This window comes from Taeniopygia guttata, chromosome 6, assembly GCF_048771995.1.
Source record: "Taeniopygia guttata chromosome 6, bTaeGut7.mat, whole genome shotgun sequence".
NCBI classification, from domain to species: Eukaryota; Metazoa; Chordata; class Aves; order Passeriformes; family Estrildidae; genus Taeniopygia; species Taeniopygia guttata.
Window position 1 is genome coordinate 34282557 of NC_133031.1, and position 15540 is coordinate 34298096.

At 47.0% G+C, this 15540-nt stretch overlaps 1 protein-coding gene across 1 annotated transcript in view; it reads right to left on the reverse strand.

Moving 5' to 3' along the window:
• ADAM12 (ADAM metallopeptidase domain 12) overlaps nt 1-10376 on the reverse strand; it is a 178398-nt gene extending 168022 nt beyond the window's left edge. Inside the window, exon 1 of the mRNA XM_002190169.6 lies at nt 10099-10376. Coding sequence (XP_002190205.5) covers nt 10099-10225 — 127 coding nt within the window. The 5' untranslated portion in view covers nt 10226-10376. The remainder of the gene's footprint in view (nt 1-10098) is intronic.
• Between the last annotated feature and the right edge of the window lie 5164 nt (nt 10377-15540).

The following is a 15540-nucleotide window of genomic DNA, read 5'->3' on the forward strand; positions in this document are numbered from 1 at the left end:
GGAAAAAGATGCTTGGTGGGTCTTTGAGGATGAAGCTCTGCAGCATCACCAGTGATCCACACCAGGCAGCTCCAGGATGAGAAATGGAAGGTTGAGATTCCCTGATCCCCATTAACTGAACAGCACTAAAAACATGGCTTTCAATATTTGGGCTTTATAATTCTCAGATCTACCTCCTGTCATCACTTGCTCATGCACAGTTACTCCTTCCCTAAATCTGATTCTGCTGATGAAATAATCAGCGACAGGGAACAGCCCTCTCACCCCTCCCCCATGAAATCCCATAAACTGCCTGGAATCTGTCATGTGTTCAGCATTTCCATGTGGACAAGGCAGGGAAAGCTGAAATTTGGATGTGGCTTGCTGCTCTCCTCCACCAAACTCTCCGTGGTCAATGTCACTGCCCCACCAGCTGAACAAACCGCTGACACAAAGACAAAAAATAGAGAAAGTGGGGGGGACAAGAAAAGAAAAACTAAAATGTTCCTTGTGGGACATACCCCCTAAGCAGTTGGATCATCTTAATCTTCAAGCTTCTGTAATACAACTGTTGGAAGGCTCCAAGTCTGAGCACAATAAAGTGCTTTATTCAGGGAACCATATGACTCCATCAGTCATTCAAGCACATGTTTGGCACAGATTGAAAGTGAAAAGCATAGCTAAGGCAAATATTTCAAAACTGAACTTGTCTTCCTAACACACATGGTTTATATATTGGTGTAATATCTATATAACTTTTCAGTTCTCATCTAGAGTAATGTCATGGCTGAAGTACAAAATGATGTCTCTGCACGGGGCGTTTCTCAGCAGATAACACATGCCAAAAAGCCATTTGCTAGAAAATTAAAAGGGGGCTATCACACTTGACAGGTCCAAAAAAAAAAAAAATTAAAAAAAAAACCACAAAAAAACACAAAAAAAAGAAACAACAAAAAAAAACCCCAAACAAAAACAACAACAAAAAAAAGAAACAAAAAACAAACAAACAAACAAAAAAAACCCAAAAAACCCCAAACCAACCAAAAACCAAAACCTGTAAAAATGGCTTTGTTCCTGAAATTCTATTTCTCCAATCAGGATGCTGCAGCATCCCTCACTGGAGGGCTGTGCTGAACAAACTCAGGCCAGGCAGCTCCTTCCTCCTCAAGTGCCCGAGATGTGTCTGCTCTGTTGCAGATGAAATATTGCTCATCACAGAGCAACTCCTGCTGATGCAAATGCGATTAAAGCAATCTGGGCAGAGCACGGTGTGATTAAAGCATAAGTAATGGCAGAAGGATTTGGGCCCTCATTATACAAAATACAGATTGAAATGCAGTCAAGGAGAGGAGCCAGTATCTCTCAATATCCTCTCTGTTCTCCAGAACAAAATGTGACAAGTGGAGTTGGGAGAACAACATTTGCCATTGACTGCAGGAGGGGGCAGGGAGGCTGCAGAATGTTTCAAATAACCCAAACCCGGCTTTATGATGTGTATAGAATATGTACAGGGATATATTTGGGAAACAGCTGTCCAGCCTCATTTGGGATGCTGTTGTGTTTGACTGAGGAATTACTATTCAGGACCAGTCCAAAGACAGAGTTGTCTTTTTTTTTTTTTTTTTTTTTCCTAGAAGAGAACATTGTAAAATATAGAGAAATAAAGCAGTGAAGCTCTGAAGGAAAGGGCATTCCAGCACAGTGGGTCATGGGGGAGGATCGAGGTTTCCCCCATGAAGAGCTCAGGGCTTGGAGGTCACAGCAGAGGACAAGTCAGAAATGCAAGATTCCAACCCAAAGGAGCTTTGGAAAGTCCATGACACAGCAGCTCAGGAGAACTTCTGTTCTCTCTTCTGTTCTGCTGCAAATCCTGTTTTCAGCTGTTTCTTGTCCAAGCCCTGATCCACACTCTATCAAATGGCCCAGCCATTCCCTCTTGTAAAAACAGGCAGGACAGGGCTCAGAATGGATGAAAATCCTCAGGGATGGCACAGTGCCTTTCCCACAGGTATTCCCAGGCTGCCAGATGGCCCATCTCACTCTGGGACACATCTGCATGTTCCTAAATTGCTGCTTCTTCCCCAAACAGTCCCACAGATCTTTGATTATGAACTCAGCCTTGCAACTTCTGCACCAGCAGCACCTACAAAAAACACTTAACTGAGGCAGAGAAATAATAACCTGTGCTTTACAAGCACAAGGAATCCACCCAGCTCCAAGGGCAGAGAAAAAGGTACTAAATATATCTTCACTTTTCAGCAATGAGTCCACATAATTATGTGAAAATCCAGGTCCAGTGCTCCTCTCCAGCTCCTCCCCTCCAAAGCCTCATGAAAGGCTACTTTCACTGAGTGAAGTTCAAAATACTCTCCAAAATACAATTTCCTCTTGGTCTTTCAAAAGGTACGGTGCAATCCCTCTCTGCAGTGATTTACTAACCTGCCTCAGGGAGTACAAGGGATCCTCAGCACAGCAGAATTGAGGGGTGTTCCCTCCTGTGTACAATCAGCACAGAAAAGCACCACGGAGTGGGAGTGGGAGCTGTGCTCCTCACAGGAACAAATCATCCCTTCAGATTTCCCTGGGAAAAAGCACAGCAAAGCCAGCTGAGGTGGATTGCAGTGTTAATTTAGGTGAGCAGGCAGGGGATGTGATTTGTAGTTCTTCCCTGCCGTGGTTTGACACAGAAAATGAATTTTCTCAGAAGGAAGAGGTCAATTTGGATATTGACCAATTGAAGGTGGACACACCTCTGAGAGCACAGAGGGGTTAAAAGCAAGATTCTCAGGAGAACTTTTTTTGGGGTGAATTGCAGTGTTAATTTAGGTGAGCAGGCAGGGAATGTGGTTTGTAGTTCTTCCCCAAGTCTAGAAAAGGAGCTGCTGGGCTGGGGAGTTTATATCCATCAGAAGTTTATATCCAGGAGTTTACATCCAGGACTTTACATCCATCAGGAGTTTACATCCATCAGGAGTTTACATCCATCAGGAATTCCTGTTTGTGTGGGGAATACCTGATCCTCACCTCACACAACAGCAGGCAGAGGAAAATGAGCTACAGCTGCTCCAGCACAAGCTGTCACTGAATCTCTCTTCTGGTTTTTAAAAGATGAATGAAAAGACAACCTGGAGTTACTTAATCTCCTTCAAGCCACCTCTCCTGCTCAGGTTTATGAGTGTGACCTTGCAGAAAGTGTCACCCTGAGCCCTGGGTCGCTCTGTAACTCCTGACTTTCACACATTCCTCCAGCAGATGAGCTACAGGAGCAAAGAACATTTATTTTTTATGATTTCTTCAGGGCAGGATATCTCCCCAGGTCACTACAACAGCTCTGCCCTGGTGCTGCAAAAAGGATTTTAAATGCCAGCACAGGACATGAGCACCAGGCTGCACAGAGGAGTCAGGTCCACGGAGAGGAGGGAATTTATCCCAAAAGAGGGTCAGGCATAGAAACAAGGAGAACACAGCATGCAGAGTGAATAAAAGTGTCACAAAGAAAGCAGTGACACTTCTTTCTAAAGTGTCAAGGTTTAAACTAAGAGAGGAGAGATTCAGGTTGGATGTCAGGAAGAAATTCCTCTCTGTGAGGGTGGGGATGGAATTCCCAGAGCAGCTGTGACTGTCCCTGGATCCCTGGCAGTGCCCAAGGCCAGGCTGGACACGGGCTTGGAGCAGCTGGGACAGTGGGAGGTGTCCCTGCCATGGCTGGGGTGGCACTGGGTGGGATTTGGGGTCCCTCCCAACCCTAACCATTCTGGGATTCTGGGATTTCTTCTGCAACAATCCCATATTTCACCTTGGTGTTCACCCAGAGGGTGTCTCTGCCTTACTCAAGAATCAAGAGATAAAAAAAAATAAATCCTCATTCTTTTGGGATGCTCCCCTCATGCATCAATGCACACATCAAAATGCAAGAGCAGATTTTAACCTGGAGATCCTTTACTGATCTCCTGTTCCAAAAGGACCATGGCTGAGGTGCTGTGTCCATCCCTGTGTGCTCCAGAGGAATTCAGTGAATTTATTTCCAACTCTATCATCACAGTGCTGCCAGTGGCAGAAAAGGAATGGAATATAAACTGAAATAATATGGACTGAGTGATCCTCCTCACATCTAATAGGTGAAGCAGCAGGGGACCTCCAGCACAGACCATCACTGCTCCAGGCCTCAGCAAACTCATATGAACCCCTTACTAAATGATAAAATCCAGATTTTTAATTTTTTTTGCATAACTATAGCGAAACAATCCCATAAATACTTGAATTTGTTGAAGTTTGTATCTTAATATATTCTTGCAGAGGTAAGCAGTCACACATGAGGTTTATCTTTCAGCTGCTTGCAGGATAGAACACATTTGAAAGAAGCAAGAAAACAGCAAACTTTCACCATTGTCAGAAGAAGGTTTTTCACTTAATGCATATGATATATACTATTAAACGAAATTTCCAGGGGCTGAAACAGTTTCTCTTAAAAAAATACCTCAAAATAAACAAGTTAAAGATACTTTTACACCAAATTCTGCATCCAGCCTTTTCTGCCTTGATGTGCACTATCCAGCATGGCTAACAGCCCATGACACTTTTCACTTCTTGCCTTGTTACATCATAGATTTGGGACAAGAAAGAATTTGTTCTTCTAATCACTGCTTTTAGCAAGTTGACCTTGTGAAAGGACAATTTCCTGCCTCTAAATTCTTTCTTATCCTAGCTCCAGGTCATGGAAAGCAGCAAATTCATTTGTATGGGGTGTAAAATATTAGTGGAACAACCTGAAAGGATTAAACAGATTAATTTCTGATTAGATTCTGCAGTTCAAGTCACTTGATACCAACTTAGTCTCAAAATCCTGCAGGAACCCTAAAAAGAGAATGGTCAACATACTGGAGCAGGACTTTATTAAGAAACAATCCCTTCTCTTAGTTAGTGGGGTAGCAAAAAGATAAGATTTTAATATATTTGAAGCACTTTGTGTTAACCAGAAACAAAAGGGATTGAGCTCTTGGACTGCACTGCCCTGTGAGAAATCAACTGCTACCTTCAAACTGTGGGGTTTTAATTTACTTGGTCATAGATCTGCCCTGGAGACTCAGCAGGACCTAAGAGAAGCCTCTGCAGGTGTGATTTAGGGATGTAGCACTCCAAAATTGTGCAGATGACGTGCTTTTGTCCAGGGAGAAATTTGAGGAGCTGTTTGGAATACAAGTACAATGTGCAGGCAGTGGGGAGAGTGAGATCCAGGGTGACGTGCAGGGAAATGTAGGAGGTTGTAGAGGAAGGAAAGTCTTCAGAAAAAGGGATTAAATACAAAAAAAATCCCTGCAATATGGACAGCCTGGCATCCTAAGCAGGATGGGATGGTGTGAGGCAGAGTTGGGGACAGCCTGCTGGCGTGGCGGTGATAAACTGACAGTATTCCAGAATTCCAAGCACCTTCAAAAATGTCCATTCCTGGATTATTGCTGCAGCTCTCACAGCACAAGTGAAGAGAAACCCACCCCAAGAACCCAGCAAGGCAGATTAGGGCTCATCCTTCGCTCTGCCACAGCCCAAAAGGAGGATCAGGAACCCAAAAAACCAGAGCCCAGCTGGACTCCTTGGCCAGTTTGCCCTGGCAGTGTCAGATCTGCTGGAAACAGCAGGGATAAATCTATCAGGAGGAGCAAATAAGCCTTTACATGAGTTCACATAGAATCACACAGAATAATGAGGTTGGAAGAGACCTCTGAGATCATCAAGTCCAACCCATGCCCCAACACCACAACTAGACCATAGCCCCAAGTGCCATGTCCAGTCTTTTTTAAACACAGCCAGAGATGGTGATGCCACCACCTCCCTAGGAAGACAATTCCAGTATTTTATTATTCTTTCAGTGATTTTTTTTTTTCCTAATATCCAACCTAGACTTTCCCTGATGTAGCCTGAAGCTGTGTCCTCTGGTTCTGTCAGTGCTGCCCGGTGGAAGAGATGACCCCTCCTGTCTGCAGCCTCCCTTCAGGAAATTGCAGAGAGCAATAGAGAGTTGAGCCTTTTTAGAACAGAATTTCATGATCATGGGCAGTGGGTGAGTGACTTGGTGGGAATAACAGATAAATATCTTGGGATAAATGGATAAACACAGCCCTGGTCTGCTGCAGTCCCCCAGGTGCTATCAGAGAAATCCCACTGGGGCTCCCAGCAGGATGCAAAACCACCCAAAACAGAGTCATGAGTTCAAGGATGCTCTTTGTATCTGGGTCAGGACCTGTCCAAAAATCCCAAGCAGAGCTGAGATGAGACACACAGGCAAACAGCAGTGAAGAACCTGTTGGCTCCACAGAGAGCTGGAGGATGCAAACACTGCTGAAGAGTGGGAACAGAATTCCTCTGCTGGGGGATTTTGGCATGACCTCTGGAGCCCCATGCACAGGGACAGCTCATGCCAGGCTGTCTGAAGGGGATAATCATCAGACAAGGAGGTGATTATACACCAGAAATATCTGCCACAAATGCTGGAGCAGCTTGAGAGAAGACAGGTTCTGAAACAGAGGGTGATGGAGAAATCAGGTTTAGAGCACGAGACAAAGCAACATTTCTTCTCCTGCAATTTATTTCCATTAGACCCAAGGAAGCTGCAATCAGTAGCAAATTAAAATCTAGACAAAAGTGACTTTAACTGAAGGTAAAGAATTTTGGGTTGCAGTTTTAGGATTTGCATTTTTTCATGCCCAGAGAAGTTGTGGCTCTTCTATCCATGGAAGCATCCAAGGCCAGGTTGGACAGGGCTTGGAGCCACCTGGGATGGTGGAAGGTGTCCCTGCCCATGGCAGGGGGTAGAACAAGATGGTTTTTAAAGTCCCTTCCTACCCAAACCATTCTGTCATCCTTTGTCCTTTTTTTTCCCTGCTGTTTTCCCAGCTAACACACAATATCCAAAAGAAATTTAAAAGTTTGTTCACACATACAGAATCTCTAATCTGGGCTTTACCTGTCCACAGCATCACTCTGTCTGCCCTGCAGGAACAGGACAGCCTTGAGCACAAAAACCTTGTACAGGTGTAGATTTTAAGGTATTTGACTGAGACTGCAAGATCAGATCTTATCCTACTTTATATCCCACTCCACAAGGACAACAAAGTTAATTTGGCCTGCTTGAGTTTCCCTTTTTGTCCATGAGCTCCTTTAAGCAGAAACCCAGCACAAGGCTGACAACTGAATGGCAATTGTAAAATCACACAAAAATGGAAAGAAAACATACTAAAGCAAGCAACAAGGCTACTTTTAGGTTGCCTAGGCCACAACCTGATAATTTCTGTTTAATAACAGACACTATTTAATAATTTCTGTTTAATAACAGACCTGACACTCAGGCAGACACACATTATTGCCACATTTCAAACGCGCTTCTCAAGGCATATCATAACTCCAACTTGCCTTAATCACTAAACACGACTTTGTGTCAAAATTAGGATGTCCTGGCAGCATTGGGATGTCCTGCAGGGCTCACAATGCCCAGTGAGAGCTGTGCCAGCCCAGCCAGGAGCACTTGTTGTCACTGGGAGTGTGGAAAGGTGTGCCTGGAACTTTCAGCACCTCCATGCCCAAGAAAGCAGCACAAGTTCTGGCAGGGCTGAAGCTGTGCTCTGCTTCCACAGGAAAAAGTGGAATTAAGGGAAGGGGATGCTCACTGAATATTCTGGATGGAAAAGAGCAAATTACTGACATGGTATGAAAAGAAGAGGAGCAGAAAGACACAAGGAGGCAAATCCAGGGGCCAGCAACCACCACAGCTGCCCAAATGCTGACATCTAAAACCCATAAAGACACCTAAAGACACCACAGAGATGAGCAGCTGGCACAAACTTTACACAGAGCCTAAATCATCAGTGTGAGTGTAACCTTAGAGCCTCAGCTTGGCTCTGAGGGAATTCTGAGCCACAAGGAACCGGATTTCCACCCCCTCTTCCCATTCTGCTCACTCATCTGTGTGCTAGAGCCAAGTCACCCACAGTTTGCCCTCTTGGAATTGTAGGGACAAACACTTTGGAGCATTTTACATCAAATTTTCCCGACTTCAACCCCTTCCAAACCATGGAGGGGTTGGCCAGACACAGTGGGTTCCACACTCAGAGAAGGGAGCCATCCTCCCACCCAAACCAGCCCTTCCTTTCCCCACGAAAAGGGAAGAGCCACAGGGCACCTATTTGTCTTCATCTGCCCGGGAATTTCTGCAGCCTTCACCCCAAACCCACCAATTTGGTGCAAATTCACCAAAGAGAAATCAAGACCCCTCCCAAAGGCAAAGCTTCAACTCCTGCTAATCCATTAAGATAAATTCCAGGTGCTTGATCAAAGGCAACACCATGTCCTTTCCCCCTTTGGGATTTCCACGTGCTAAAGTATCTCCCCGTCTTTTTTCTTAGCAAGTTCAGAGCCAAAGCCCCAGCGAAAGTCGCTGTCTATACATTTGAAGATAAGCAAATATTTACAAAGCTTCAAGTTACAATGGGGGGGAAAAAAAGACATAAAAAGACCAAACACAGGAGACTGTAGTAACACTCAGGGACACAGGCATCCCTCGGTGCTGTTAAATGTATTCATAGAGGAGAATCTCTTTTCCTCTCTCACATCAAATATGCACTGTCAGCTGCTTAACGAAGAGAGAAGACCTGGGAGCTCTGAGGATTCCAGAATAAACCCCAAACTTGCTGGAGGGAGAGACAATCCCTTCCTAGGCTGTTCCCCATCCACAGAACACGGACAGCACAGCGCTCCACAGCTGAATCCCCGCCTGGAGCTCGCTTTGAATGAACGCAGCGGCCGCGAGAAAACTTTTACCCAGCCAGGACCTTTTACCATCACTATTTGGCTTTTCCGCGCAATTTTCCCCAGCTGGAAACAGAGCCCAAACTCTGACAAGGCTCCCAGAGCTTTGAATTCAGCCCCGAGGGCTGTTTGGAGGGGATGCATGGGAGGAGAATTTCCAAACACCTCACCCCTACCCTTCTCCCCGGGACCCTGCGGGGCACCCCCGAATGCACACAACAGGGGGGTCCCCGGGATGGGAGCAGCAGGTTTGGGGGTGCCGGGGGATAGGGATGCAGAGAAGAGAACATCAGGTTTGGGGGTGCAGAGAAGGGGCCAGCAGGTTTGGGGGTGCCAGGGAATGGGGGTATAGAGAAGAGAGCAGCAGATTTGGGGTGCCGGGGGTTGGGGGTGTAGAGAGGGGAGCAGCAGGTTTGGGGTGCAGGGGATGAGGGTGCAGAGAAGGGAGCAGCTGGACTGGGGGTCTCAGGGAATGGGGGTTCAGATAGGGGAGCAGCAGGTTTGGGGCACCAGAGGATGGGGATGTAGAGAAGGGAGTAGCAGATTTGGGGGTGTGGGGGGATGGGAGTGCAGAGAAGGGAGCAGCAGGTTTGGGGTGCAGGGGGATGGGGGTGTAGAGAGGGGAGCAGCAGGTTTGGGGGTGCAAAGAAAGGAGCAGCAGGTTTGGGGTGCTGGGGGATGGGGGTGTAGAGAGGGGAGCAGCAGATTTGGGGGCACAGAGAAGGGAGCAGCAGGTTTGGGGTGCAGGGGGATGGGGATGCAGAGAAGAGAACATCAGGTTTGGGGGTGCAGAGAAGGGGCCAGTAGGTTTGGGGTGCCGGGGGATGGGGGCACAGAGAAGGGAGCAGCAAGTTTGGGGTGCCAGGGGATGGAGATGTAGAGAGGGGAGCAGCAGATTTGGGGCTGCAGAGAAGGGAGCAGCAGATTTGGGGATACTGGGGGATGACACCGGAGGGTTTGGGGGTGCCGGGGGATGACACCGGCGGGTTTGGGGGTGCAGGGGGATGACACCGGCGGGTTTGGGGGTGCCGGGGGATGACACCGGCGGGTTTGGGGGTGCCGGGGGATGACACCGGCGGGTTTGGGGGTGCCGGGGGATGACACCGGCGGGTTTGGGGGTGCCGGGGGGCCGCAGGGCGACGTTTTCCAGGGAAATCCCGGCGGAGCCGCTCCGAGCAGCGGCGCTCCCGCAGCCCCGCGTGTGCCCGGCCGGGACGCGCCGCTCCGGATCCATCCCGGCTCCGCTCCCGCCCGGCCCAAAGGCAGCTCGGGGTCGGGAATCTGCCGGGAAAAGCCCCGGGAAGGCTGTGCGGGACTTACCGCGGGCTGGGGGCGATGCCGAGAGGAGCCGGGCCGAGCCCAGCAGCAGCAGCAGCAGCGCGGGGAGCCGGGCCGGGGGCAGCGCACGGGGGGAGCGCGGCTGCGCTGCCTGGAGGCGCTTTGACATCGCAGCCCAGACTGAGGGAGACAAACTTTCATCAGCTGGGGCTGGAGAGCAGCCCCATAATATAGAGTTACCGAGAGGAGCGAGCTGGGACTCAGGATGTGAGAGATTTCCTGCATGCAGTTAACTCCAAAACCCCTCCTGCTCCTGCCTCAGCTGCTGATGAGACGGGCTGCTTAGGGGAAAAAAAAAAAAAAAAAAAAGAGTTGGAGGTTTTTTTCTTTCTGTTTTATTTTTTCCCCTTTATTTAAATAGGTTTCTGTCGGCTATTTCGTATTTTTTTGTTGTTGTTGCACCAAAACTAAGGCTGCACTCCTGGAACATCTGAGCCCCTCTGCAGGGTCCCAGCCCCGGGGGGCTCCGGAGTCTCCCCTCCCATCCCTGCTCCCCGGGTTTTCCTCTTTTTTTTCTTTTTCTTTTTTGCCTGCCACCTCTGGAAAGTCATCTGTGTACGTTAGAGCTCAGGGGTTATTTATTGGTTTCATAATTATTTCAGTTTTTTTGTTTTTGTTTTTTTTTCCTAGTGTTGGTTCTTATTTTATATTGTGGGGGTTTTAAAAGAAGGGTAAAAACAAACAACAAAACACACCCACGGAGTTGCCAGATGCATTTTTTAAAATCTCCCTCATTCAAATTATTATTACTAACTGTCTGGGAGAATAACCAAATGCAGATTATCTACTCCTTAATGTACCACCACAACAGATGTAATGCCCACATGTTGCTGTGGAGCAGCAGAAAAAAAAAAGAATCTAACTCTGAAGATCCTCACAGACTTTTATTGTGCAGTTTTTAAACTTTAATTTACTAAAATTCTTCCCAAATCTCACAGTTTGGATGTTGATACTGAATTCTGCAGCTTGGCTCCATGTTCCTTGTGCATGAAACTGTTGGCAGAAGTGTTCTGAGATGTGTTTGTAGGCCAGCAGACACAAGAGCCATGCAATCCCACTGAAAAATGGTGTTTGGAAAGCACAGATTTGGGGCTGTTCTGGGGCAGAGGATGCTGATTATTCCCAGTGATTCAGACTATGCTTTTCACCAGCTCTGGGGATAAATGAGCCAGAAATTCCAGGGGTACAACCTCTGTGGCTCCCAAACTGGAGCCTGGCACAGTGCCCTGGCAGCATCTCTGAGCCATCCGGGCTAACTGTGGTAATGCCAGGTCAGCCCAGCACAAATAAATCTGGAAAAGGGCTGGGATCATGAAAAATGTGCAGAAAGGACTCTCATCAGCTGCTGAGCTTCACATTTGAAAAGCAGCTTTCACCTCTTGCCCCTCTGCTCAAACCAGATCCAAGGACTAACCTCAGGTTGCTCAGAAATTTGAATTTTGTCTACACTGATGCCTCACCTCACATTTTCCTCACGGTATGCATTCCCTCTCCTTGGGAGCAGTCAGGATTAGCCTATGTGTAACTTTAAATAGCCAAATGCTAAATTTTGCCTACTCAGCCATGATCAATTACAGTTTACCAGCTACACTCAGCAATGTTTCATCCCTCAAATATAAACTAATGAACTGCATCAACCCTCTCATTAAGGACATATGTGCTCCACATAGAACATTGGTTAAAAACATTAAAATTCAAACAGAAGACTCCTTTGTGGAAGGCCACCATAAAAGCCATGTAGACATCTTTAGTCTTTGAAGGTACTTTTCCCATTAAAATGAAAAAAAAAAAAAACCAGTTAAAGGGAAATAAAGACTTCTAAATAGGGTTTTGGTAATCCCACAAGGCTTTTCTTTACAGTGGTAGTACTTTTATCTGAGTAACAATATTTTCTAACAGAGAATGTGGAGCCAATTATATCTTGGTCATTCATTAGCATGAATGAAGTAAATATTATCAGAGTTTCTCCTCCTCCCCACAAAAGGAATTTTTACCTTTTACCATTCTGATTTTATGACTTTTACCATTCTGAAGTTGATAAATCAATAATTTATCACAAAAGAGCCCTAAATATTTTATTAACATTCATGAAGGAATGCTACTGAATTGCAGATGCTACTGGAAAACAACAGTACAATTTCACCTCTGCTTCAAAATCCTCTTGGAAAAGCAAAAGACCCTCCAGGCACAGGGCAGGTAATGGGAAGTGCCCCTACTTCACTGGGATGTGCAGGAAGAGGCCAGGCCTGGCCTTTTATTTCCTTATGTCAAAACACCTCCCACAATCAGTTGTACAAGCCTTGGTTTATCCACCTCAGAAGAACAGGGCGAGTTTCCCTGCAGGAAGTGAAAATTGCAGCATCCAGATTGTGTGGCTGCTTCAAAGGGGGCCACAGCCCTGATTGTCCAGGTTATTCCCATGGGTCATCCATCCATCCTTCCTTCCTCATCCATCCATCCATCCATCCATCCATCCATCCATCCATCCATCCATCTATCCATCCCATCCATCCATCCATCCATCCATCCATCCATCCATCCATCCATCCATCCATCCATCCTTCCCTCCTCATCCATCCATCCATCATCCATCCATCCATCCATCATCCATCCATCCATCCATCCATCCATCCATCCATCCATCCATCCATCATCCATCCATCCATCCATTCTTTGTTCTTCAGCACTCTTGGGGGAAGAGGAATGGAGGGAGGGGGGTGTGGAGGTGTCTCACTGCTTTTGGGGCTTTTTTACCTTTTTGGCTTTTGCTGTTCCTATTTTATGCTTCCTTCCATTTTATTTTTACCCCCTTTTCTTCCTTACTGTGTATATTTTGTTATTCTTCAACCCTGGGAAGCTTTTCCTTCCAAACCATTCACTGCACTGTGTGCTAGTTCAGGGCTCTCCTGCAGCAGCAGCAGCGTAAGAGCAGCTAAATCCTCTTTTTACTCCTTATTTCTACCTCCTTGGGCAAGGGGAACATAACACAGCACTGTTTTCTCTGTTCTACAGCCAGAGGCTGGCACATGCTGGGTGCTTGGTTTGCTTTTGCCTTTGAGCCTCTGCAGGAAAAGCGAGCCAGGCATCACCCAAAAGCTGGGGAGAACAAACCCTGCAGCTGGAGCACCTCTGTGCTTGCAGGTGTGTGCAGGAATAGCTCCAGGTCACCAGGGGAATGTCCAAGGAACGAAGTGACAAGGATCTCCCAGATCCTGCCAGGGGCACCTCTGGACTGCGCAGCCCTCGCTGCCCCCAGGAGTGGTTTGGAAACACTGAACAGGCATTTTTTGGGCTGAGGATGTGACAATTGGAGATGCTTGCAGCAATGTGCCCTGCATTAATCCCCACCTGTTGTCGTTCCTGAGCAGAACCAGAACCCTTCTGCCACCCCCTGCCCTGACTTGTCACCGTGTCGCCGTCGCAGGTCACGGCGAAGCAGCTCGGCTCTCAGCTCGCATTTGGGTGTGGAAATAATTGGATGTAAAGGGCACTGGCCATTTGAAACGCTGAATATTTGACCGTGTGACAGCACAGGTGGCTGGCTGGGCCTCTGCTCATCAAATTAGCCTTTCATGAGGAGCTTTAGTTCGCTTGGCACTGGAAAGGTCAGCCCGGAGGAGAGCAATGAGGAAGGGAGCAGCGTGGAATGACTTACCTGGAAACAAGCTTAACACCAGCAAGGAGGAGGATGCACTGAGGGAAACATGAATTTCCATTTGTTTCCCTTCGGTTAAAGGAGTTTTGAGAAGGAATTAGTGAGTGATGGAGAGAACAGGGAAAAAAATAAGGAGTGGACAGACAATAGATTAAGTGTAAATAAATCCTTCAGGCTATGATACCGTGATGCTTTGATAACATTAGCTCCAAGGCAATGTAAATAATTAATATTAATTGTCAGATGGGTTATGGTGTGCAATGGGGTGTGGAGTATGAGGAAAGGAAAAGGAGGAAAAAGAAAAAAAGGTGGAAAAGGGAAGCTGTCTGCTGCAGGATTTGCATCCCTCGTGTTACAGCCGGTGTTAAATGAAGAGAGGTTAAGCCACTTAAGAGAGCTGAACAATTTCAAGATAAGAGGTTCATCTGGGCAGAAAGCACCTCTGTAACTCTGCTCTCACATCTTCCCAGATCAGCTGTGATCCCCCCTTGGATATCCAGGAAACCTCGCTGTAATCACAGCATTGAGTATTATCCAGATTTTTTTTCTTATTTTATTCCCCTATGTGCCAAAATGCATGAGGACTTGTCTGGGCTTAGCTACAGGGATCTACAGTTTTGGGGCCTCCAGGCTGAAGTTTTTCCTTCTCAGAGTAAACAAAACAAAACAAAAAAGCTTTTCCCTTTGAAATCTGTATGTCCCCCAGCCAGCTGCTGAGACTTTGTGTCTCCAGTCCTCCCTCACTTCATTAACTCTCTGCACAATCAAGATCCTGCTGAATTGTGACTGCAGTGGCAGATTACAGTCCTCTATAATTAACAGGCATAGATAGAGCATAATTCAGGCTGACCTTTAGCCACAGAGCTCTGCTCTGCTCTGCAGACCTCTGTCCCAGCCTTCAGACATGGAGCAGCATCCACCAGGGCTGAGCTCTGACATCAAACCCTGGCTGTAAATCCTGCTTTGAGAGATGGATTCTGTAGATTTCTCAGTCTCCAAGGGCATGTTTCCAGCCTCTGTGCATGCCTTGAGGAGCTGCTGAGCTGCCCTGAGCAGCACAATGAGTCTGCACCATGATGCGACGCCCAGGAAATGCAATGCAAGATCAGCAACCTCACTGTTCTCTTACCCACAAATTCATCCCTGCCTTCCCCCTCCTTTGGTTATGACTTTCTCTTCCTGTCCTAAAGGTCCAATAATGTTGGATTCATCTGGAATTTCTGTCCCAAAACTGTGAGTTGGCCAATGCAGCTAGGAACAGCAAGAGGGGGCAGAGCAGCAGAGCTGGTTCCTCCACAGACCATGGGGCCATGGTGCATCTGTTCACCCAAAATAAAGAGTTCCCAGTGCCCAGCTGGGATCCAGCAGAGCTCATGGACAGGGACAGGCTTTTCCTGTGGCTGCCCCATCCCTGGAAGTGCCCAAGGCCAGGTTGGGCAGGGCTTGGATCACCCTGGGATGGTGGAAGGTGGCTCTGCCCATGGAAGGGGTGTCACTGGATGATGTCCCAGGTCCCTTCCAACCCAAACCATTCTGGAATTTTCTGACTTTGAGAACCAAGGATTTACTCGGGTTTCTCCCTTGCTGCACAAATAAAAAGGACCACTTAGGAAGCTGGGATTTTGTGGAGATCTTTGGAGTAACATGGTCCTTTGTAGAGGGCCTTGAACTGCTGTGGCAAATCAACAGGACATAACATGGAATTAAACACTGAAACTGATTTTTTAAAAAAAAAATAATAATAAAAAACCAACTAAAACCAACTAAAC